At 36.3% G+C, this 24,130-nt stretch overlaps 1 protein-coding gene across 6 annotated transcripts in view; it reads right to left on the bottom strand.

The window, feature by feature from the left end:
* Positions 1-24,130, bottom strand: part of SH3YL1 (SH3 and SYLF domain containing 1) — a 47,891-nt gene that overhangs the window by 8,179 nt on the left and 15,582 nt on the right. For 2 of the 6 annotated variants that reach the window (XM_042017336.1, XM_042017337.1), the window contains exons 5-9: positions 21,915-22,027; positions 18,648-18,776; positions 17,772-17,934; positions 17,032-17,104; positions 16,256-16,312 (exon numbers count right to left, since the gene is read on the bottom strand). In XM_042017336.1, coding sequence (XP_041873270.1) covers positions 16,256-16,312; positions 17,032-17,104; positions 17,772-17,934; positions 18,648-18,776; positions 21,915-22,027 — 535 coding nt within the window. Of the gene's footprint in view, positions 1-14,738; positions 14,885-16,255; positions 16,313-17,031; positions 17,105-17,771; positions 17,935-18,647; positions 18,777-21,914; positions 22,028-24,130 lie in introns of all 6 variants that reach the window. The other 4 variants (XM_042017340.1, XM_042017339.1, XM_042017341.1 and 1 more) reach the window with 4 other exon arrangements.

Here is a 24,130-nt window from a genome sequence, read left to right as displayed (position 1 = left end):
GCAACAATTGAATCATAATAGGACAAAAGTGTGGACAAAAGTGGAGACAGAAAGAAAAGGCTGCATCTTTAAAATGGTATTCAGAGAACATCTATAGGCCTCATTGCTCTTATAGTGAAAGTGAGAACTTCTAAGAAATTCAAGTTGAAGAACATGTGAGCTCTGCAGGGGTCAGCAAGAGGAAGTTCCAGATTCTACTTGACAATTTTTATCTTGAATTCTTAATTAGTTGACAAAAGAATACTCGAGTAAAGGAGAAATAGAAATAGCTCTTTGCAGAAAATGTTATCTAGCAAATTAAAAGGGACAAAGGACAGCTAGCTGGGAAAACTTAGCATAAAAATAGACGGCTGAATAAGGAAGACTTCTCAGTGACACACTCAAAATATAGATGTAAAGGTAATTACAGACACAGCCCAGCAATAGAATTCAGGGATCACAAGTATTACCAAATAAAACAGAAGATGTATATTAATCTAGCAGGTTACATACAGAAGGATGAACTACAATTTCTAATATGTGGTTTTAAACAGGTCTGAGATAACCACGAATGAAGAAATCAGCAAATGAAAAATGGGAGGGAAAGGAGAGCAGAGAGCACTGAAGGAACTGGAAGCCATAGGAAGGTGAAGTACAAGAACAGGAGAAGCATTAGCAATGTAGTAGAGCCACTCTTGTAGCTGAAGGCTGAGCTAAATGTAAAATATGTGATAAAGCTATATAACACAGAGCTAAGGGGTCAAATCCATTTAGAAGAATCTTAATGAAGTTACAGAAACTAATAACAAAGATCAAGAAATTAAGGGAATGTGTACATAATTTAAAGAAACTTAAATACAGAGAGACAGATTTTGAAAATGAATGGATGTATTCCATATCCCAGAACTCTAAACCCAGAACCAAATTCGAATTCAACATAATACAGTACTGAACACAGATATTACTCATTAGTTTGGTAATCATTAATCCACCAAAAAGTCATCGGTTCCATAAACTGCCTTAATATTAATGGGTTTTTTAATATTAGTTATTTTGAGAGAAGCCTATGTGTACAATAATGGAACCTACTTGAAGGTTACAAAAAGAAAAAAAAAAAAAAGGAAACTAGCAAACAGAAGACTAGAGGGATGAAAAGTTTAGAGGGAAGATAAAGATGTCTTTGTGATTAGTGCCTTGATAAATACTAGATAGAAAGACGATAAAAAATACTAGCACATGATGTAAATGGTGCAGCTGTTTCAAAGAGACTAAGGAAACAAGCCTAAAATTTACCTGTTGATATTAATTTAGAAAATAATTAAGAACAGCATTAATCAGGTTGAATTCAAAGCATTAATTATGTACTGAACCACTGATACAGAGAGAGAAACTGGATGGCATGTTATCTGATACAACGCTAATTCTGTGTTGCTCTTTTCTCTAAAGAATTATGAAGCTGAAACTACTAAAGCCTCAGTGATACAGCACATTTTTTCAAGAATGAGACAAATCCAATCCAACATCTTGGTTATGTATGATCAGTCATACTGGGGAGTATCTACCTTTTACTATATCTAAACTTACCCTCTTGGTTTTCATTATATTTTAAGTCTATTTCTAAACCATTATGTAGAAGAGCAGCTAAGAAAGAGATTTAATTTCTTACGTGAATTGCATCAGGGATAGTCAAAGAAACATTGGAAGGGAACTGAGAAGGAGGTGTGGCAGAAAGATGTAAGGTTTAGTGCTGGGTTTTTGAGGAAACCACTCATCATCCCAACATACCAGTTTCCTGAAAGCTGTTCAGTCCCTTAAAGTTAAGGATCTCACACCTTATCTCACTATTATATTTTGTAATTGCTGTAAAGAGTTTTAAAACAGGAAGGAATACTAGTTTTAAATTCAAAATATATGAATAAATAGTAGTCTTGATCGTAAGTGTAATGAGTCACACTGAATTAGAACAAAGAAACAATTGAAGATACTTTGTTGATATTCTAAAACCAATCTAGAACTGTTGATAATCTGAAAACAGTTGCTTCAGTATCTGAAAGCATACATGCATGCAACTAAATGTGTCTCCTTAGAAACAAAGTAATGGAAACTACTTCATTTATTTTATAACAGTCAAATTTGCACAGAACAGCTCTGGAAACACAGAAAAAGATACTCTCATTTGTAAAGAAATAAAGTTACAAAAGTACAGAATTGTACATTTATTACTACATGCACATATTAAAAAAGTAATCTTTTTTTACAACTAATTTTTCTACTCACGATTTTAGAAAGCAATCAAAATGATGAAAACTGCAACTGAAAACAGTACTCTGTTATTGAAATAGAAAATATATGGTTTGCAATGGATGTGACTACCAGTTTGAATATCTCCTCCAATTTAAAAACCTCTTGCATATATTATGTAAATCTTTTATGAAAAAGGACTGAGTCATTTGCTTCCTGGAATGTAAACAAAGAAAGAAAAATTTCAAAGTCATGAAATATTGAAACAACACTACCTCAAAATGTCCCCTTTATGACCACATGCAATAATAAGAACATGACAGACACAGAATCTCATTCCATATGACTTTTTGAAAACTGGCATCCTGGAGAGTAAGACGTCATTAAGTTCACTGGATACGTATATTTTTAATATTTTATGGATGCAGAAGTTTAATGCAATCATGGCCCATGTTCTCATGATATCTGAATTTGGAGGCTTTACCATTTGTAAGTCGTTTCTAACAAATTTAGGTAATGTCAGCTTTGGCTCAAAGTTGCAGCTCAGAGCCACAAAGGTGATATTGAACTCATGGTCACAGCTAGGAGGCACAAAAGTTAAGTCAAATTACTGAGTTATTCAAGTTACAATGTCATGATGAGCAGAAATAAACCACATTATAATGTTGAGATTCACTTACTGGGCCCTTATTGGGCAATGTCTATTCTCAGGCTTTATCATTCACTATGTCTAAAGGCCTACATAGGCCTAAAACAGCAGCATCTTGGCAAAGTGGTAAATGATCTGTTTAAAAACTTACAAAGAAAATGAAGTAAGGAAAGTCAGAGAAAGGTTGAAAGAAAGTGCCATATGAATTACTACACAGAGAATAAGAGGGCAGTAAATTAAAAGATTTCATGGCTTTTTTCTCATGAAGACAAAACATCAGCCAGTGAGGGCTGGGGAAAATGGAGTAAAGAAGAACCAGTGTAGTGTATTATACACTGCGGCTCTGAAGAAATTAACTTTTCAATTCCTATATGAAAACAAAATATTACACATACTAATGGCTATAAGAAAAAGTCTTCAAGCAACTTCCATTTAGAAAGAAAAACAGTAGCCTAACTATATCCTAAATACTAAAAGTCATGAAAATAATTTCAGTTCTTGAATCACACCAGTATACAGACGAGCTCTTTTCTCTACCCAGTATGCTCATTTTCCATATTCTTAGCTCTCACCTCTCATCTTTTATCTTAAGAAAAACGGGGTTTATCTCAACTTCTGGAGCAGAACAGATGTATACTTTCTTACAAATTTAATTTTAGTTGCTTCTGGACAAATAACAAACCAAGTGTTTGTTCAGCCTTACAAGTGAAATCTCAAATGTCCTATTCACATTAAACTATTAATTTCCTTAATGGTCTTTTAAATTTTGTTTTTTAAGTGTAGACTCACCTCAAAAAACCCTCAGCATACACAAAACAACAACCTCAGATCTCACTGAACAGATGTTTGGGAAGGCCTAAATATGCACAGTAGATTTGACATTTTATATCTACAGGTACTAATCTTCTATAATCAGATATATTCTGTACAGATACTTGAAGTATTTCATATGCCATCATTGATCCAAATAATCTCCAATAATGCTCATCTGATCAAAGGTCAGGAGATGTGATATTCAGCAAATCACACTCAGAACAAATAATCTCTTGCCTTAGCTGTTTCTTTGCCAATAATTAAGGCTTGTTTTGGGCAAGTAAACAAAATCACTCATTTTTCTCTACTTTCTGAATAAAAGCTTCTTAAGAAACTCAAGTATTTAAATTCAATATTGAAGTCTGCAAATAATTAGTTCTTCAAGACTAAGAAAATGAGGGTGGACTTTTCACATTAAGTGAGCTTCACTGTCACTGGGGTAAAACAGTACTCTTTAAATGCCCCACGAATGCCTATTTGTGCTCAGTTAAACAAACACGCTCTCAGGAGGGAGAGAAGGTGTAAGTTGCATTGCTCTACTCTACATTCACGTATGGGCAAAGAATTGTTCTATACCTAGAACACCTGAAGGCTGTTGTGTTACAGCAGCCATAGATTTAAGGCAATTTCAAAATCAAAGAATCAAAGAATGGCTTGGGTTAGAAGGGACCCAAAATCCAGATAAATGGCATCTGAAGCCCTTCTCTTGTCCACTGATGTAGTTGAGTGGGTTGGTCAGGCAGGACTTGCCCTTCGTGAAGCTGTGCTGCCTCTCAAATGACCTCCCCACCCCCCTGTACTTTAGTATAGCTTGTAGGAGGATCTGTTCTATGATTTTCCCAGGCACAGAGGTGAAACTGACAGGTGGCTAGTTCCTGGAGCCCTCCTTTCCCCTCTTTTAAAAGAGGTATACAATGTTTTCCTTTTTCCAGTGACCTGGAAAATATGTTCAAGGTACATGGATAAAATCAAGGAAGGCCTGTATCATTCCAGGAACTACACTCTTTAATATGTTTCGGTATTAAATATACACCCAAATTCTTGAAAGGAAAGCAAAACCAGATGTTAAGCCCTCTTCCACTTCCATGAGGACTGTCTCAGCAAACCCTATTTTCTGATTTAGTTGCAGTGCTAGATGTTATGTATTACTTAACTGGGTACACTGTCCAGGTTTCCAGTGTTACAAAGCCCTCCAGTTGATTTTCAGAATAACTTTACAACTACCTTCTCTGTTAACAAAGAAATGGTGGCTGGAAATAACTATTCAAAGCAAAGTTAGCCATACAAAGTACAAGATCCTCAATTTTGCTACAAAGCCTCAACAGATAAAAAGTTCATCATCAGCTGCAAATCTGTATGCATGGAATGAAGATATTATACACACTTTTGTAAGAGACTCACAAAACCCAGGAAAAGGCTTATGTATTTTTGACCTCTTCTATGTAAGCTAGAAATTGATCATTTCAAAGCAGATTCCATATTACTAACTTGTGTCGTTACTGAACAATGTCATGTCTAGCAAACAAAACTGGTGATTGAAACAGACTTGACTGTATTTAAAGTTTAAGTTACTGTGCAAATTTAGCTCATCAGTATGAAACATATTTCGCTGGTTTTGAGTTTCTGGCCTACTAGGGAACATGCTGGCTCATCATCTTCATCTGCTGATGGAATGCTTTCTATCTTTGTTTCAGCACACTCAGCTTTTGCATTAAAGAAGTGCCTTTTTTGTTAAGCATCTGTGGTTGTATTTGATATTTAGGATATAAAAAACCCCTACCTCCTGCTTGCAAGAGTCAATTCCATAACAGTACTTTTGCTGATTACTTTTTATATTTTTCTGCCTTTTCAAAAAACAATTAGATTTTCATTCAAAGTGAAAAGGTCAAATAAACCATATGGATGTCAAGGGCTTTATCATGCTCAACACTACATTAATGCAAGTAATGTCTGTGCTGCAATCATACTGCAAAAGCTGAGATGCAATGCTAAGCATTGCCTTCATATTATGAAAAGTACAGTTACAAGAACTGAGGTCTGTTTTATTTAGGTCAAACTGATGATTTAGGAATGATCTGGGGCTCTTTTATTTTGACAAGCTTCTCTATGTTCCTCTACACATTACCAAGTTAGCATTTCAATCTCAATACACTGTCTCTGCACTTTGATTCTCAAATCTCTGTATGGTCAGCTCCAAAATTTCTGCCAAGGGTATTATTGGCACATAAGCTGGTTCACTTGATAGAAGCCTTAGCTTTTATGCCAGTCTGGGAAACAATCTACAGTCTCAGGAAAAAAACAAAGAGTAGTAAATACAGTACTTCTATACAGTTTCTGCCAGTTTCTTAAGGTAATGCTTTGTAAAATACTGATTGAAATTATTTTTCAGCCTTGCATGGAGACATATTTCTCTGCACTGGCTAGAAAAATGGTTAAAATAACAAAATTATGTGAGACAAAGAGTATCTCATATGGAAACATACTAAATAATAATATTGTACAAGGCCTCATTTGAAGGTCTGTTCACAATCCTTATCAATGTTTAAAACTGGTTGGGAAAACAGCGGAGCAAGAACAGAAAGCCTGTTTTCAAGGCAAAGTGAAAATGAACTTCATAGAATAAAACAAATGAAAGACGTTACTACTACCAGGCAAAGGAATCAGATAGAAAAGTATTTTTGCTAGAGAACTAGAAAGCATGAGAAAAGAATAATTAATCTTGACAAGAAAAAATATAGATGAAAAGGAGGAAGAGTTTCAAGTCATTGTGAAAGATTCAGAAACTGCTTTCTGTAAAAGGGACAAGTGAGTATCCTGTTTTAATACAAAATCTAGCACTTCCATGGTAACATTTATACTATATGAACACCTGCAATATATAGAAAACTCTTGTTAACTTTAGCTGCGCTAAGGGACATAAGGTTTGTTGAAATCTATGCTAGGACTTATTCTTGCAACAATTACTAATTCTTGTTGATTTTATGTTTCTTCACCAGCAGTACAGCTATTATTAATTCCACCTATACCACAGGCTCCATCAACTTATAATTTCAAAAGGTATTCAATCAATATTCCCCTCATCTGCCAAATGGTGACCCAAGCAATTGTACTTCCACTTACAGTATCCCATGGCACAATCCTGCAATCATCTGGCCACAGTTTAAACCAGTAGGAGAAAGGTAGATAGCCCTCTTCATTACAGAACAGCTTCAGCAAGAGCTAGAAATGGCACAGAACCATGAACTAGAGCCTTATCTGATCAGTGCAAACTCTGCAACCTGCAACATCCACCATCACATGGATGAAGCATCTTGGACAGCCATTATCACCCATGGTGTGTTCACATTACACTTCCCAGCTAAGCACAACGAAACTTTGTGGAATACTCATTACATCAGCCTAGTCAGTTATGATAAAGCTCTTGAAATGAAAAAGCAAACAGTACCACAATTTTCAGTTGAAATTTATGAATGGTATTAACAGTATTCTTCATACATATGCTTTTAAGTCAAGCGAAATACTGGATTTATAGATACTCTTTCAAAAGAAAACGCTAACAGCAATCACATCCCTTAGTTCAAGCATGAATTCAGGCTTGCAGATGGGATTCAGCCACTGGCTCAAATTTGTCCAATGTGCAATAAATGTGAAAACAGATTTCTCCCTCAAAAGTATCTCCAAACTTACTCTGCTGCCCCAACCTCAAATTCCGGCTCATCCTTCTGTACTTGCTGACGAAAGGCAGAAATGGCAGGAGTTCAGAAGACACAGTCTGAACCTTATGGCACAGACCAATACTTGAAATTGTGTACCAGAACAAGTTTTCCCATTCTATTTTTTTTACATAGGAGTTTTCTATTTTCCTATTTTTAATCTTCTTTTGACACCTTCCTTGCTAAATAGCAAAGGAGCTGCTAAAAACACAAACATGCACCACTGAGAAAAAAGGGGGAAGAGGGGTGCAAGTCTCACTGTGTATGAAAAAATTAACACTTCCTTTCCACAAGAGTAGAGGTCACTTCTAGCTGAGCTTCTTCAAGAAACAACTGGAAAAAGAATATCTGAAGGTTGCCTAATATGGCAATAAAGTTTTTAATGAGATAGACAAACCAAATGAAATATAACCAGAGAAGTCTCAATGCAAACCTTGCCAGACCTCCTCATGAAAAGGTAAGAAGTTTCCTGCAACCGTGTCTTTTTGTAGAAGTGAGAACCATTATTACACCATTTCTACAACAGCTATTTGTCATACTAGTTTAGCTTACATTAGTGTCTGTCTTATTGATTTCTTTCTCTATGGCCTCCTATTTCTTATTCAGGGACTGACAGTGTTTCTACCAAAGGTGAATGACCTTCTTGGTACAATCAGCAATATCCAGCTGGCTGACCTGCATGATGTAACACTGAACCAGCACAGCCAAGGTAGATGCAGGACTCCAGGTCCCTCCATGACAGAGAACATACCACTTTTTGGGGAACCGTGGTACCTAATTTTATTGCTCATGGGAAAATACATTTAAAGTGGGTGTTCCATCAGGGTGAAAAGTATTAATTTCCCAGAGAAAGGAAAGTCTTCCCTTAGCATTTACTATAAGGTAGATGTTCTCATCCCTGCTACAAGGATGGATCTGTAAAGCATCAGCCCACCATTACTGCAAAAAGACCTGAATTTCTTACAATAGTGTTAGCTTTTGTCTCAAGTCAGTCAAGCACAGGGCATTTCACCACACTCTGGAGAGAAATCCTGTATATATATCACTTCCTTGAGGAGTCAAAATTTCTGTTTGCCTTCAAGTCCTATAAGTGAAGCAGAAGCTCCCATACTCCCAAAGGCTTTTCTGGATAATAGACAGGAAAGCAATTTCAGCTTGCTGTAGTCCTACTGCTTGAAAAACACAGAAGAAAATACTATCTAATGGAGTTCACAGCTTTGAAACAACCTTTTAAGCCAGTATTCCAGAAATATTCCATTAATCTGTGTGTGTTACAATGGCTTCAGACAAGACTTCAATCTATACTATTTAACATTTATATGTTCGTATGAACAACTTCATGTTTTAATTCTGTGAATCAGAATTATCAATTTAGTGGTGCTTTACACTTAAAAAAATAAGCACAGATTGCACTTAAATTTTTCTGTGCTTTAGCTTTAATTTCCCAATTTTTATTCCAAACCATTAAAAAATGCCAAGAAAAAAAATAGTTTGACCCATGCCAGAGTATCTGGTTCATGCTTAGCACTACAGCTCTCTGCCCACGCATGCATACATACATCAGAAAGACCCCAGTTTCATTCTAGCATGTCTGACCTCAATCTTTCTGTGCCTTGTTGTATTTTGAGTTAGCTGATTATGTGCATCCAGTTATTTGTTTCAGTATGACCAGTGAAGGCCTGCATGATGCATATTTTCCTCTCAGCTTGCCACAACATAAGCCATAAGCAGCTTGATTATCTGACTTACCACATTCATGATAGTAATAGTACGATCCTAGTAAAAGTGAATCAGGGATAAAAATAGTCTCAAAAATAATTTCCTGGGATTTCCTGGGTTTGGTTAGTATTAAGAAAGAGCTCATAATAGCAAGAAAATTAATACTGTGGGGGACCACCAGATGGATGTTTTATTTTTCTAGTAACTAAATATAAACATGTCACAAGTCTTGCCATGAAAAACATAAAAATAGACCAAGCTCAGCAAAAACTCTTAAAACAAAAAAAAAACCACCTCACATACTTTAGTTTACCAAATTAGTAGACAATGTCATGAAGGATTATGGCAGATATATCATATGTCTCACTTTGTAAAAATTTTCTAAAACGAACACCTATTTGTCACACTGAGCTGTCTTATTGATTTTATAGTTTATAATCTGCTAGAGTTTCTCATCAAATTATAGTATTGAAGGAACAGATTACTGCACAGCTTGATGAGGGTTCTTCCTTACTGTAGGAACCCAGAGTGCTGAGAATATTTCTCTGCCTGTTTTTAAGGGTTCTTACCCCCCTGAACAACACTGTTTTAGCTTCAAACCTTGGAAAAAATTACCAACAGTCAGACAACAACTAGAAAATACAGTGGTGTGAATTAGGTGATAGACTACTATGTAAGATTGTCGCAGGGTGAAAATTTAGAGGTTTTAGGCCTCTCTTCGTAGTATATAGATAAGAGTAAAAAATATCAAAATGGAGGATTGTTGTTGTTCTCTAAACCTTCTTCTCCTTCTTCTACCACTCCATATTTTGCAGTAAAAGTAGTTTGGATTGATTGGATAGAAAATTCCGCAGTTCCTAGTCGTGTTACTGAATAATTGGTAAGAAAGTAAAAATAATGTACGTTTTTAGTAACTATTGGTTAAAATGTCTTTAAAAGGCTGTGTAAATCTTGATAATTAGGCTTTCTCGCTCTCACTTTGCCTCTTTCCATGCTGTACCTGGGTCACACTAGTGGCTCAGTTTCTCTGGTAAGACTTAATAAACAACTACCTAGAAGCATTGAAACTACAGAAGACGTCTTGCTTTATCTTTTAAACTCCTTGCAAGGACTTTCAGCAAATCCTCTCCCATCAGGAGAGACTCAATTTATGGCACAATAAAGTGTCACTTACCATAGTTCTACTTGATCCTACAGCAAATCTCCTCCTTTCTTGAAAAAGGAGTAATTCATAAACTGAAGAATAAAAAGTAGCTTTTTTTCCAGTTTCAGATACACAGCACATATCTACAACACCTAAAGGAGTATGTACACATCTGATTTTATCACGTTTTCATGGATGATTTAATTTCCAGTTCAAAAGAAAAATGCATTTTTCCCCTCACTGTGAACAGAGTTTTCCTCTGTCCCTAAACACAAGAGGTTCTGGATTCCTTCTCCATTCCAGGTCTATGCAGATATCAGGTACAAAAAACATTTTATGATCTTACTTAACTAAAAGTTAAAAGCTTTTGATTCAGTTGTACTACAACTCAAGTTGGCAAAGGAAAATTCAGAATGATGAAACCATTTAAAATCATCTTGACCCAGAACAGACAGAAAGAAGCAAATAATGAAATATTGACAATATCCTAGGAAGGCAGACTTACTGTATATGCTTTCTAAAAACAAAGGAAAAGCAAAAATTCAGGTATTACACTGGGAAAAAGTTAGTCTGACACCACAGAGATAGCTGATTTTTTTTTTGGTCTCAAAACTCATGAAATATTTTTACTTTCCTGCTATGGCTTTTAGTCTTAATTAAAATAAAAATGCCCAAGTAAAAAGTCACTCGAGAGGAGATTTGGGCACACTTACATTTCCCTTGTAACACAGTTGTTAGAATTTTTTTGTCAGTGGGCAATTCTAAACATGGAACTGCACAGTGAATATAGTTGCATGTTAGATTTCCAGTTTAATCTGAGTTGTTTCAAAATAGTACAGGTTTTGTTAAACCTAAATTGAGAAAAAAAATATATATATACATATTTATTTATTTATAGAGGTGATTGCTTCAATACATATTCACCAAAGCAAGCCTGTTTTAAAGTTGCAAGCCCATAGAGTGATGCTCTCTTTCAGCAGTTCTAACTGAAAATTCCATTTTTTCATTATACCGTGCTAAAAAAGCTCAGCACCACACATAAGCAGAGGTACTAATTAATGCAGAGACTGCTAAAATGGTGTCCGTGTTCCAGGTTATATTTTCTTTTCCAAGAAAGAAAATGTTGACCAATGTTATCCTAGAGAGTAGTACCCTTAAAAATAACAAGATAAATAAGTCAGATGGAAACTGAACTGCAGAACAGGTATGAAAGTAAAATAAGTAAAACAAGAGGAGAAATCACAAGCAAAAAATATTTTTCTAAAGCTTTTTACTTCAGAAGTGGTCTATGATTTCTTAGTCCATATAATTATGTTGTCTTAGTTAACACATTTTAAACTGGCCACAAAAAAATCCACAAGGTACTAACAAAGGCAAATTCACACACAGACCCTCAAGTTTCCTTGACAAAATACACTTCAAGAGGCATGAAAATCTGTCTTGGAATTCTCTTGGGAAGCAGATTTTCACAGATCTACTGAACCATCTGGCATTCATAGATTACCAAAAGAAACACTGAGATCATCTCTGAAATTATAGAGAAGTGGGCCAGGCCTGATTCCTGGAGAACTGTAACCATGAAAAGCAGCATCTCTGATGCATTTACTTAAATAAACTGAATTTATCACCTAATCTAAAAGGGTTGATATTACCTCAACTGCTTTAAACATAGGTAAGTAATGCTCTAGAAGGTTAAAATAAATAAATGAATTAATAAATAAATAATAAAAAAGATAAGGACTGGAGTTTAGTGCAAATTCATTAGAGCTTTTAGGAGCCCAAATCTTACTGATCTCAGTGAGCTCACAACTCAGAATTTGCTATTTGTAATATTACTTAGAATTGGAGAGGGAAGAGAAAATGATTTTTGACAAAGAGCTCATCAATCTGTTTGGAAATCAAAAGAAAGATGAAGGAAGACCAAAAAGTGGCTTGATTACAGCATAAGTGTTTCAAAGAGAACAAGAGGAGACCAAAAAAAAAAAGCTCCTCCGGGTAGCAAAGGGCTCTTTAATATAGTGAAGAAAGCCACAACAAATATTGTCTAAAAGCTGCAGACAAATTCATGTAGGAAGGCATGAATTTTTAATAATGAGGTTGACAAATCACTCAAATTGTCATAGAAGGAAGAAGGGGTTTTTTTAGATTCTTAAAACCAGTGACAATTTTCTCATCTGCCTCCATATCTTCATCAGTAGGCTTGATATAGCACTTCTTTCAGTATGCAAGAATATATATATATGCCTAATGGTACAATAACAATCTGTTAATATTTTATTTTATTTTCAAAGTGAAAGGTTTCTGCTGAATAAAAAATGAGTCAAAATTAATATTTTAAGTTTTTTTAGTTTTACTGTAATCAAGATGGGCTGTGTTGATTTTATGCACAATAACTAAAAAGTTCAATGGCTGCAGGTAATTTACTGCATTCAAAAATCCAAGAAGAGGGCAAATTTTTTCTCAAGATAAAATTCACAAATATTTAGTTCAATACTTGTGGAAGGTATGAAAGACATAGTTTCTGACAGAAGTCTAAAAAAAAAAAAATCCTTGAATATTTAGGTTTCACAGCCACAAGTTCCTATGTGTTTCTTGAGCAAATCATATGTCCACTTAAACAATGCAGACAGAATCATTACTTTCTCCAAAATATCATAAAATACTTACACTGTTAGCAAAAGAACTGCTTTTGTCTTTAATATGAGTATTTTGTCTTACAGTATTGTAAGAATTCAAGCACATGGTGAATTTTGATCATTGTGAATGAATAGTGAAAGAACTCTGCTTGGAAGGAAAGAATTTCTTCCGTTTTCATCCCCACTTCTGTCTCAAGTCTGTTTCCTGATTGCTTTAGCATCTTGGCAATGCCAAGCGATTCTTTTCCAAACATGTGAAACACTCCTTTTCTGATTAGCTGAGCTGAAGAAAAAGTGAAAAATATCTGACTTCTGATTTGAACAAACTGCCTGTTATTGATTCAGTTCTCACCAACATTCACCTCAACCCAGGTCCAACTTTTACTAGCAGATCACTACTCCTGCTGCTACCAGTTCAACTGGGAAACCACATCACTGTAACATTTTCAGAAAGGTATACTATTCAGCAAACTGTTAGGAGGGTAGGCAGGTAAGTAACCATTTATCTACATTTTTTGGTTACTTGCTGCTCCATGGCAGAACCCCAAGCAGAAAAAGAAAATCATAGAAATCATAACACTAATGAAATCTAATATCTAGGGTTAGATATTCCAGTGCGACAAACTATGAACTTAATGTATCTAAAAAAATTGTCCAAATGAAATAAACTCCTGAGTCTACAATGTCCAAGTAGTCACTGAAGAATCATGGGGTTTTTGTATTACAGATGTGGTACAGAAGTCCAAAGAATCATTCATCTAGAAAAAGAAAAGCTAGATTGTGGTGACAAATTTTGGAAGGGCAGTCAGCCCTTTTAGTAGATTTTACAACAAAGAGGGGACAAGTAGAAAAATGAAGAAGCAAATGCCTAATTCTAGTAAAGGAAAACGCATGAACTTTCATACTCATAAGCAAATCAAATTTCTTTATTTAATGAGTCTTCAGAAAAATCTCTGCTAGTGTAGAAACTACATACTTCACTGAATCACAATAACTGTATCAGCTGTTAGTTTGTTGCGGTTTTTTGCTGTGGTTGTTTTGGGGTTTTACTTCCCAGAATTGTAAAAGGCCTGTGCAATTTTTAAACTGCATCTAAATAAAATGTGTGGTATTCCCAAGCTTCTGGAAACATTTAAAACAGTACTGAAGCTCATTTTACAACTAAATGTATTACCTTAAGCATTATTCAGTTACATGAAAACAATCTCTTTGCATCTGAGTTCAAGTATCATGTTGTCAGTTTAGAGAATCATGTTTTTCATTTATCTTTCTTCTTGCATTTGAAGTAGGTTATATTACATTACTTATCTACATAATTCAAGTACACAGAAAATAATTAAAAATGTTTCATCCACAAGTCCAGCTCTTCTTTCATCTAATGAGAAGAATTAATATTTCAGCCTTTCTACTGCTTGTATAACTATTGCAAAACCAAATGCTGGTAACACAATGCCAGGTTGCCCCTTCCCCAACCAAAGGCAAGTCCTTATTACTTGCAACCCAGACAAGCTTGTTGTTCAACATCAAAACCTAACTCCACACCAGCCATTATACCTAACATGTAGCTTCCTAAAGATAAGATTAATTCACTCTTCTATTGATTATCTATATATATTTTTAAAATTAGAAAGACACAAAAAATTTTGAATATGTTTTTTACAGATCACTGTAGAAGAATATCCGTAACAGCAACTACTCCTGCAATAAAGATCGACTAGTACGTGCTATAGCTGCTAGGTAGCTCTGTTGAAATAATGTGGACTATAAATAGGCAGAAACAGATTATTGACAGGAGGTATGGCCTTATGGCTCTTTCTAGTTCATTCCCCAGCATTAACACACACCTTGTGAAAGGGACTGCAACTCTTTTCCAGCCTCCCATCAACATGCACATAGGCTACGGTAGTTGAAACACTCAGGCAAACTGACTTCGACCTTGATTGTTCCCAGTGATAGGAAAAAACCTTTAGCCTAGAAACACTGAGTATTTCTGTGGATTCAGAAAGCATTTGAACTGTTACCTATGGAAATATAATCTGCAACACAAAGAAAGGTATACCATGCCATCATTTGGACAAGATCCTACTGCCCCTCGCATTCCTCAAAGATAAACTTGTATATTTCTAGAAATTGCTAGAAATCCCCAGTAGCAGACTGATTGAATCTGTATTTTGATTTCAAGGAATCTTGAAAGCCATTCAACAGATGGGTCTGGAATATTTTTACCTTGTCACTTTCACCTGAATAGAAGAGCACTCCCTTCAATACAGCAAATGTGTACAAGCTTTATAAACCTGTTCTAAGCTGGTCAGGGCTTTTGTAAGTCTGGGAAAGCTTAGTTTTAATGGCCAAAAGACCAAATCTTCTCTCTTGGATGACAGCTATCGAGTAGAGACCACTAGAGTCATCCTTCTTTTCCTCATAAAAATCCTACAATACAATAACAAATTTGGATTCTCAGGAAGTCTCTGATCTGCAGAAGTCACATCGACATCTCAGCTTAAGATACTCCTATGTTGGCCCCTTCAACAGACACACATATCAAGAATGTGTATGAAGAGAAGATATGAAAAAGAATGTAAAAACAATGACACATAATTTATCTTAATTTTTAGTGAAAAGCTCTAATTACTCTTTGCCTGAAATAGACTTTTCACTGTGATCTATTAGCAAGCTCAATTTTAGCTCTATTTGCAGAAGTAAAAAAGAGATATACTGTTTAATTTTATTTTCAAGTGGAGCATGCCATACGTGAAAATATAAGTACATATTAATATATGTATATATATGTAATATGGAATGCAAATACTGGATCGTAAGATTCTCCTGTTAGAGCTGAAAGTGCTTTAAACATAAGAGAATCAATGGAACAACAAACAAGTTGTATAACGTGGAGTTATTTCAATATAAAAATCTGAAGAAGCAATGTAAATCTGTGTTTATGCCAGCATTATCAGGTATGATCTGTGGAAGCACTTTTAAAATTAAAACAGGAACTACAGTACATTGCATAAGGACTTGGATAGAAGCTTGTTGTATCAGCTTTCTTTTTAATTTCATTTAGGTGGTAACATAAACCAATTTTACTATTTCAAGTGCATTTTTCAAGCTCACAGAATAAAATAGAAGAACTTGGGCTGCTCAGAAAAGAACATCATCGTTAGAATGCAAAGCCAGGGAATAAGATTAATGTTTATGAAATATTTTCAGGAGAGCATACAAGACATGAATCTCTTTTTAACACATGGACAATAAAGCAAAATATCAGTGGCCAGATATTTTTACATATCTTTCAAAGTACTTTTAGGGCTTCTCAGATTCTACACTGTATTAATAAAATAAGTGTAAGCTTAGTACTTACCCACAGATGCATAATCATTGGGAAGTTCAGGATAAAGTTTGTTTGTATTCTTTTTAGCTGAAAGAGACAATAAAGTAGCAGCTTATATGACATGCTCACATATATTGTTATATCTTGTATACAGCTCCTCTAATACAAGTTCAACAGTTATTAAATGATTGTAGTTAACTAAAGAGCAGTGCAGAAGAAAGAAATATGGACTTTTCCTCATATCCTTCACTAGAGAATTAAGTTAACAAGAGGAGCTGCACAGTAAAGCCTCACTTTGAATGAAAGCACTTTGTTAAGACAAACTGTCAAAGAACCAAAATTCTGCCTCTTCTGCTCTACTGTAAAATCTCTAATGATTAAAAGATAATGACAACCTAAAAAGAAACTATGATTTCTAGAAACCAAAAGTTTCTAGAACTAGGACTAGCAGTTTCTAGTAGGACTGTTCTGTTTACTAAGAAGTTTCATTGTACTATGGGGCTTCTATGTGTCCAGTAAAATAAATATTTCCTTTGAATTATTACATGATTTTGTAACTAGAAAAACACTGTTTCCATAGCAAATCTGTCAGAGAGAAAAGGTTTATTAATATAAAACAAACAAACAAATCCTTTACTCTTTATCACTCATGGCACTGTATCAACAGGCTTTCAGTGTTTGTCCAAGGAAGAGCATTTAAAAAACATTTTATAGAGACAGCTGCTATAATAACTGTATAGTACTAATTAGCTTTAATGCTCTGATTTTATGAAGAGAATTAATTAGTCATTGTCAAAAATTTTCACCTGGTGGTGTAGGTCTAACAGTGGGTTTAGGTGGCTCTGGTCTGGATGATGGTCTAGCAGGTGGGTCATTTACCTAAATACACAAATTTTTTAAAAACATTGCATCACATGTGGACCTAGATTGTGACTTCATAGCCTAGAAGTATGTCAAGTTACACTGAAAAAAAATTTTAATTACACTTTCTCCGCGGAACTTGTAGGAACCCAAGAAGCGTACTAAACACTAGTGACATACACATGACACTGAAGTAAATCACAACGGGTTTAACAAAGCTTAAAGTAAATGCTTTGTCTATCCGTAAGATTAACATCTGTAAGAAAGCATCTTCTGCAGTCCAAGTATTACATTATAAATGTGATTGTTTGAATGGAAGACAGAAAAAGTAGAAAAACTAAGAGTATCCAATTTGCAATTAACTTGATTAAAAATACTTGATCAAACATTCCTAATCATCTCCTCAGATTTGATAACAATTACACAACAATTACACGGCACAATTACAAAACAAGTGTATACTTTGTTATTCTGGAAGATGCAAAGCAAACCCAGCAACATTCTTGTCCACAAGACCCTAGCAGGGAAATACTTGAACAAATGTTCCACATGCAGTAACTGACATGTGCTATGCCTTCAGTCATCCAATAGAGAAGCTAAAAATGCCACATGAACACGAGCATTAACACTGACTAGGAACAGCTCAGGAACAGAGAAACCCTATATGAAAAAGAAGTGCACAAACCCTTCTTTGTTCCCTTACAGATTTTCCTGGATTATTTTTTTGCTCTTCATTTTCATACACTTCAGTGAAGGATGCTAGAATTTCATAAAGATCATTTGCTTGAGCAGGGAAAGGCACGTCACCAAGCAGGATGGCACTAGCACGAATGTCCTGCCCATAAAACCTGGAACAAAAAAATAAAGATGGCAGGTATTTGACTATTATTCCATTTAAGTTCTAGATAAATTCACTTTGTGCAAATGCTCCCTTATCTCCATCCCTGGCCCTGCCTTTTTCCTACTGATCATATTTTGAGAAATGACAGAACTAGTTCAAAGCTGTAAATTTGGAATACTGACCACAGCCCCCATTTTCCTGCACCACTTGGGAGGAGGAGGTAGAGAAGCTGTGATTGAAGTTGAGCCCAGTAAGATGGAAAGTGTGGGGGGGAAAGGTGTTGCTTTCTAGATTTGTTCTTATTTCTCATTATCCTATTCTCTTATTAACTGAAAATAACTAATTTCCCCTTGATGAAGTTGGAGTTTTTCTCACTGAAATAGCAATTGGTAAGTGATCTCACTGCCTTTATCCCAACTTATGAGCTTGTAATCATACTTTTTCTCCTCTCATCCTGTTGAGGAGGGGGAGTGACAAAGCAACTGGGCTGGCATGTGGTGGCTAGCTAAGGGCAACCTGCCACAGATAAATAATCCCTAAACATTTAGTATCATCTGAACACCCATTTCAAGATGTCTAAATTGAAGAAACCCTTGTCCCTCAAGAAATTCTAAACTGAATATAGTATGTTTTCACAAAAACATCTTTTTCTAAAGTGAATGTGTCTTAGTTAATTCTTCACTATGCTTTCACTGAATCTTCTAGATTTTAAGAGCTTACTTGCGATTTGTTTCTTTCCTTTCAATTAAACAGGTCCCTTCCAGAGATACACCTGCAAACAGTCCTCGAGATTTGCAGTATGTATAGACAGCAGCAGAGCTTCTTAGGGCAACGTCCCCTTCTAAGTTTCTAGAAGGAAAAAGTTTTGGTTGATATTCTTCAAAATGGTTTTGTAGCATGAACAGCAATTGTCTTTTAATTCTTCATTTTATTTTAACCCTGTTTTAAGACAGAAGCACAGAACAACATTGTCTCATAGGAATGCTCCCCATTAGGTCTCCGAGAGACTGGACTGTTCATGGTTTATGACTCAGAACAATCAAGGAGGCTCCAGGGTGATTTGCTGAGGCCAGGTTTGCATCCTTCGAGGGTAGGTGAGTTTTGGTGTGCAGTGAGATTCACTCAGGACAGAGGGGGAGGCTGCAAGCTGGGCTTTCAGGCTGAAAAGAGGCAAATCCTGCAAGGTGGGTTGGCACCTTTTATCACAGTAATTGTTCTCCCTTACACAACTCCCAGTCCCTCCCCCGGGGAAGGTCTGATGGGACATAACTGACTCAATGCACTGACAAGAGAGGCAGCTGTCACGTCTGAGAAGGGATCATAAATCATCAAAGACTCCCAAAGCACCCTCAGACTGATTCCTGAGGCCTTGCACCAGAGGACTGAATGCCATGCAAAGGGATACAACAGATCCAGAGCCTGTGGCAAGAGATGGTGTCAAACTTCCCAACCAGGGGAGGTACCTGGGTGTTCTCAACTAGCCTGAACATGTATTAATCCACTGAACTCTAAGCTTCATGGAACCCTCACCACCGAGAAGACCAGAAGAAGATCAACAGGACATTGTTGGGATCCACAGAGTGGTGATATTTTCTACTCAATCTGTCTCTCTGTCACTCTTTCTCTGCCCTCTTCCTCTTTTTCTATTTCTCTCTCTCTCCCCCCCTCCCATTTACTGTTAAATAAAATCCATACCATTGACTTCAGCATATGGTCTCATTTGCACCTTATTTGGGCAGAAGCATCTCTGTAATAATTTTAATAACTGGATCTTAACAGCCTCCTCTGAAAACTATTAAGCCACACTTTAATCACATTTTAAAATTATCCAATTATGTTTGGACTGGTGACTGAAACCCTGTTCAATATTTCCAAATCCTCCTAGACTTTATGGTCAGCACAAAACTCTTCAAGTAAGCCCTTATTGGACCTCAATAGATTTGGGAGATTACAGTATTTTTCCTTCACAGGATCACATAATATTTTAGGTTTAAAGACACATCAGGCAGTCATTTCAAAAAGGATATAATATCAAATTGAGAGCAAGTTGCTCTGGACTTTGTCCAGCCAGTTTTTGAACAATTCTAAGGATATAATTCCACAGACACTCTGAGTAACCTGTATCAGCACTCAATTTTATTCATGTCAATTTTTTTTTCCTCATATCCAGTCAGAACCTTCCTTGTTTCAATATATGACCACTACCTCTCATTATCGTGCCATGCACCTCTATAATGAACTGAGATCTGTCTTCTTGGTCATGCCCTCTTGGGAATGCAGCCTCTCATCTAGGTTCAATAAGCTGAGCTCCCCCAGCCTCATCGTTCACACACTGCATTTCCCTGGCCATTTGGGTAGCTGTTCACTGCACACATTCAGGTTTATAAACAGCTTTCTGCAGGGCTAAAACTCAACACAGTATTCTAGGCACAGTCTATGAAATGTCAAGCAAAGGAGAATAATCACTTTCCCTATCGACTGGTTACAGTCCCGTTGATGCAACCCCCTACACTGTTCACTGCCTTTTCTGTCAGGAATCAACTGCTGGCTTAGCCCCACTGCCCACCAGGATCCCAGCACCTTCTCTACAGGGCAGCTGCTCAGCCCTATAGAGAAGGCAGGGGGTTCATCCAAGGAACTTCTCCTAGGAGTGCAGAACTTTGTGCTTGTCCTTGCTTAATTTCATGGAGTTGGATCTTTGCTCTACACACTCTAGGTCCATTGCTCTGAATGGTGGCCCTACCCTGAAGTGCATTGGCTGCAACCCCTGGTTTGGAGTTGTCCACAAACTTGAAGAATATATTTTGCAACTGCTCCTCTAGGTTACTGATAAAAATACCAAACAGAAGAGGTTCTAGAAGAGTCTCCTGAGGAATTCCAAAGAAATCTGGCTTCAGACTTCAACATGAACCATTTACCAGTGCTCTTCTAACCTGATGATCTGGTTCTTCACCTGTTTGCTAGTCTCCCCATCCTGACACCTATGTCCCAGCTTGGACACAGAGATGTTGCAGGACAGTGTACTAAATGTCTTTTCAGGGAAACATGACATTCACTGCTTTCCCTGATCCACAGATCTCTCTCTCTTCTGTGGAATAAGTATCATCCTTTTACTGTGTTAGAAAAGATTAAAAACCATCAGTAAAAACTTCATCATCATTAAAAAAAACAGCCATAAGGAGGCACATATTCCATAAGCAGAGTCTGAGGTAGCTGTGCTTGGTAAGCCTGGAGAAGACTTGGGGCAAACCTAACAGCAGGCTTCAAGTATCTATGGAGAGGTAATCAAGAGTATGAAGCCAGGTTCTTTATGGTATGGTGGAAGAATAAAAGGCTATTGATGTAAATAGAAAGAAGAAATGCTTTGACTGGATGTAAGGCAGGATAACTGAACAGTAGAGCAGGTTGCCCAGAGAACCAAGCAGTCTCCATCACTGGGGATTTTCAAGACCCTACTGGAAAAAAGGACTGAGCAACCTGACCTAAAGTTGTAACAGATCTCCTGCTTTGAGCAGGAGGTTGGAGTAGCAGTCTTGCAAGGTTTGTTTCCAAGTTAAATTATTCAGTGGTTATTTCACCTTAACTACAGAAAAGGTTTAAAAGAAATTATTTGGTGTAGTTTTTATTTACTGCTGGGCAGATCTGTGGTGACCAAAAAGCACAGACCCCTATGTTACTAAAAATCATAGTTCTATCAGGCACAGAAGCACCTGTGCTCTTCATTGAGCCTAGCCAAGCAGTCTCCTGCAAAAAGAGAGCAAATCTCAGAACACTTTCCTTCTATCACTAAATGACTTAATAGAAAAGAAAAGAAAAGAAAAGAAAAGAAAAGAAAAGAAGAAAAGGAGTGATTGGCAAGAACAATATGGTCCAGTCAGCATACAGGTTGCCCAGGTTGTTCTGTAACATATAAAAAAAATGCCACATCAATGTGGCTTTTAAAAATTATCTTCCATATATACCTTATTCTGAAAGCATTTTACCCACCTCCCCAGAGGTCCAATTGCCACAGTAAGGTTTCCTCCAAGTGTCAGATTCCCTCCTTTGGCAAAAGCTTCTACTGCTCTTTCATGATTCAGTATGATCACTAAGTCTGAGACCTATAAAATATCAAATAAAAGTACTACGCTTTTTAAGAAGAAAGAACAGCACAGAAGAACTTTCTTTCTTTTAAAGGATTATTTTGAAACAGCTTTCATGACAAAGTTGATTCTTTTTCTGCAAGGTATTTTGAAATGAAAAATCCTTTCAACTACTTTTTTAATCAAATTTGACTGATTTTTTTCAGAGTGCTGATATGGTCAGTATGTGATAAACAACAGCTATAACACAAACTCTATCTTAATTCAAAACTCTTAATTGACAATTTCTTAGTTTCTATGGCTTATACAAACAATTATGAAGGCATTTTCAGATGTGAATCATTTTGATTCTTCTGTAATTATATTAATAAAGGCAAGACAGAACTTACTAAACAAAAATTCCTGTCCAAAGAATAAAAACCAAAAAGGGTACAGGTGCTATTGATAAAACTTTATTTTCATGACAGGAGTTTTATATATCTGTGTGTGGGGGTGTGTGTGTATGAATTAACTTTTTAAGACTTGAATATGAGATGTACTCAGTTGCTTCAAGAACCTATTAAACCTAATAACTGAAGAGATAGCAATGCACCCAAGGACTACTGCACCTGATCTTTCATCTGATGGACTTGACTGAAAGCCAGGCTCAGAAAAAAACTTTCAACTTACCCCAAATTCCAAACAGTGACAGCAGGGAATACAAGAGGAAATACCAGATTATTTGCAAAACAAGGCTGTCCTAGAAGTATTACACACAGCATAAGAGAGGTATTTGTTATTAGCCCCCTGGTAACCTCCACCCCATCCCAAACAAAAGATGGCTACAGGAGCAGTTTCTGAATGATCCAGGGATGAAGGGAGAATGTTTTTTCAGGATACTGCTTCCTCCTATGAATCCGTTGTTAAAGATAAGAAAATCCAGAGTGAGAAAACCTTCAAGGAAAGCATTTATATGAATTTTAAAACGGGTCTTTAATTTGAGGTACCGAGTCACTGTGACTTCTGAAGTTTGTGATTTCCTTCTTGTTATTTAAAACTGTCCATACATATCACTACAGCCATGTCAACTATAATCTCTCCTACAGAAATAAATTTCACCTAGTTTCTAAAACATCTAAGTTTATGTAGGACTAGAAGAATGCTGAAATTGGACTCTGGGCTCCTAAGTCACTCCAGTATTTCTGAATAACATACATTTTCTACAAGAAATAAAAAAGATTGTGTTATAATAATGCCAGTAAGGAAACAGCATTTTTTAAGCTGACTAAAATTTCAAATGAAGGGCACAGTATTACTCAGAGAAAAAGCCCTCTCACAAATAGCTTCTGTATTATTTGTTTAAGTATCAATAGGAAATGTCTATGTTATCTAAAATATCAGATGGGGATGATTGAAAGAAAATTTCATAGATTAATCAAAACACATGAAGAAGCTTAAAAGAAAAGATAAAACCAAACAAACCCCACAACAAAACTCTGGGGCTCAAACTGAACACTTCATAATGCATTCAGATCCTGTAGACCAAAGAAAATCCAACAACCAAAGAAAATCCCTTACAAAAATTAATGATTTTGTATTCACATCATTCTTTAAAAAGTGCATGCAATAATGCCTGAGATCACACAGTGAACAATGAGGAGAGAATAAAATATTGATCTGTTGCTCATTACGCGAGTGCTGGCTGACTGGCTGTCAGGACAGGGATAGCTGGTTAGCTGTAGAGGTACTGGGGGCTCACATGGATCACCCAGATCAGCTATACATGGATTCTTCTGAAGAGCAGAATGCCCATTGCAAGAGAGCTTGTTGGCAGCATATTGTTACTCTGATTTTCTTTGGGAATCAGCAGAAAAGAAGCTAAGCTGAGAAAAAGAGAAGGATGAGTCTGGAGGCTAGGGTGGGGAAGCAGGGGAAAGATGAAAACATACGAGTGTGAAGGAGCTGTGAGGAAGAAGAAATGGGAAGCAGAGGCAGAACGCTGTCAGGGCTCAGCTCACCAGGGCTTCTTTGAATATGTTGGCAGTCCTTTACTTAAGCATTTCTGCTGGCTGGAAACTGGCTCCTTTTCTATAGCATTCCTTCAGAAGAGGCATCACCAGTTCTGGTGCTTTCAAACTGAAG

This window comes from Corvus kubaryi, unplaced genomic scaffold (assembly GCF_017639235.1).
Source record: "Corvus kubaryi isolate FWS band 111438036 unplaced genomic scaffold, C.kubaryi_AGA036_p1.0 split3-73, whole genome shotgun sequence".
NCBI classification, from domain to species: domain Eukaryota; kingdom Metazoa; phylum Chordata; class Aves; order Passeriformes; family Corvidae; genus Corvus; species Corvus kubaryi.
The sequence above is the reverse complement of the archived record's forward strand: the minus strand, read 5'-3'. Positions and strand labels throughout refer to the sequence as shown.